At 28.5% G+C, this 2,306-nt stretch overlaps 1 protein-coding gene across 4 annotated transcripts in view; it reads right to left on the bottom strand.

Moving 5' to 3' along the window:
• Nucleotides 1-2,306, bottom strand: part of LOC106462768 (probable E3 ubiquitin ligase complex SCF subunit sconB) — a 74,197-nt gene that overhangs the window by 65,129 nt on the left and 6,762 nt on the right. For all 4 annotated transcript variants that reach the window (XM_022390095.1, XM_022390096.1, XM_022390094.1 and 1 more), the window contains exon 4: nucleotides 725-869. In XM_022390095.1, the coding sequence (XP_022245803.1) occupies nucleotides 725-869 (145 nt within the window). The remainder of the gene's footprint in view (nucleotides 1-724; nucleotides 870-2,306) is intronic.

A 2,306-nucleotide genomic window follows, 5' to 3' on the forward strand; every position in this document is an offset into this window, starting at 1 on the left:
AAAAATAACAAAATAAAATAATAAAGTTTTAACCAAAAAAAAACAATTTAGAAATTTATTTAAGTAGTTTAGTAAATATAGACAAAAAAAAAAAATACGACAATCTTCAGATGAAGAAAATTATTTTTAATCTCAACATAAAACGCACTTTGCCTTTGGAGCAGTCAACACTTTACTCCATATATATTCATGGAGAAACTTTTAGGGAAAATACTTTATTAAAATTTAAGATTTTTTGTCCACTAAACTCTTAATGCTTACTAAAAGCTTGTGGAATTTTATAAAGATACACAAAACATATTAGAAGTTAGAGTCAATTTGGGGTTATAAGCTCAGCCAATTCAACTGAGCCCATAGTAAGACAGTTAAGAGGAGTTACTATGCATGGAGGTTGTGTTACATGATGATGTCATCATGCACCAGCACAGCTCACATCAACACATGAACTTATGTGAGAGTTAGCTCAAGGCTAGTGGCATGCAAGTCTCACAGGCCAACACATGAGGGAAATAGCTATTCTGTGTGAAGAGATGACATATTGTCTCAAAATTTATTAATATTTTTCTAATATAATAAACAAATGAAGAGTTTAACAAAGAAAATTAAAGTTATAAACCCCATAAAATATTAAAAACTTGTTTATTTTCTGATTCAACTAGCATAGCAGAATAACATAACTGAAGAATAATGAAAGCTTATCTATCTGTACATAAAGCTGACAAACCTGGATCTAAGAATGAGAGAATATTCATAGACACACTTGGAGGAAACCAGGAGAAAGGATCTTCACAATTACTTGGGCAACGATAATGCATAACTGGTGCTATGGAAACAGACAGAAGATGGTTCTGGGATATACCACACTGTCCCTATAAAAAGCACAGCCTGTATTCAACAAAAATTAGTAACCACGACTAATATTCAGTATGATTTTGAAATTTCTTCAACTATTATTAAAGCTAAAATATGTGATTGTTGAAATTAACCAAAATCTTTATTTAGTTAACTATACTGTATATATGTTAAAGTATCATTCACAGGATTAAAGGATGATTATTTGTTCTTTCTTGCATTTGTGAAAATATTTACTGGCTGAAAAAAATCCTGCTAAGATAACACAATGTACAAATTATAAATATTATAGTGTACACCAAGCCTAATGACTATACAAAATGATATTATTCTGGATGCTAAAGCTTTTTTATATAAATGACAGCTGATTTAAACTTCTTGTTATAAATTCTGTTTTTTTTTGTTTGTTTTTTTATCTTACTTTCCTTCCAAAATCTTCAGAAAAAATTAAACATCACTATTTTCTAATAATTTATTCTGTTATGAAACTGTTTTATCTACAGATATGATTTTCAGAACTCTTTAATAAATACTCTTAGTTGAATTAAACAAATGATGAGTAAGTAAAGAAACTACCAAATGAAATTAAAATATAAAGGGATGGAGGTGGAATTTTACAGTTAAATTAAAAATAAATAATAAATTTCATGTTTATGCTTAATAAATGAAAAAAATGTCTGTCTAGTGTAAAATTCAACCAGTGTTTAAACTTAAAGGTATATAATACTGAATTTGTTACTTTAATCCAGTAAAGAGATACAACACCTGCTTGAGAAAGTAAAATTTCATACCTCTGAAAACTGAAAAGTTTCATTCCAATTTGTGCACTGTGAAATACTGTGTTTAAAGATGATTCAATAACGATCATACACCAATGTAACAACACAGTCTGTTACGTCACAATAAGTAGATGAAACTCTTCATAAATATTATGAATAACAGAGATAAAATATTTTAAAAGCAATATTCATATAGTGAATGTAGTTAATGATTCACTAATTGTTACCTATGGAACATGAGTGCCCTCAAACTTTGCTAAGTGTTTCAAGACTGACACATATTACATTGAAATAATAATAAAAATTGAACCAGTCATCAATTAGCAAGTTAAAAACTATATAATCTGAAAATGAAATGGCAGTAGTTTTCCCAGAGTGGTTGGTACTTGCAATATGTTACAGAAATGTGCACATAACCACTAACATTTCAATTCTTGGAAATGTACTCACATATAATATTCAAAATCATATTAAATAGTTTCCACTTTCTTTTTGTGATATAGGTATACCAAGTATTTACTCTAATTTGACAGAAAAATATATTACATACATGTACAGTTTTTATGCAAGTCAGGTATAAAAATCAGGTACAAATACAGATGGAGAACATGCACAGATAATTCAAATCACAAGAACACACTTGAAGTGCAACGCACATACAATTCCATCTTACTA

Source organism: Limulus polyphemus, unplaced genomic scaffold, assembly GCF_000517525.1.
Source record: "Limulus polyphemus unplaced genomic scaffold, Limulus_polyphemus-2.1.2 Scaffold1244, whole genome shotgun sequence".
NCBI classification, from domain to species: domain Eukaryota; kingdom Metazoa; phylum Arthropoda; class Merostomata; order Xiphosura; family Limulidae; genus Limulus; species Limulus polyphemus.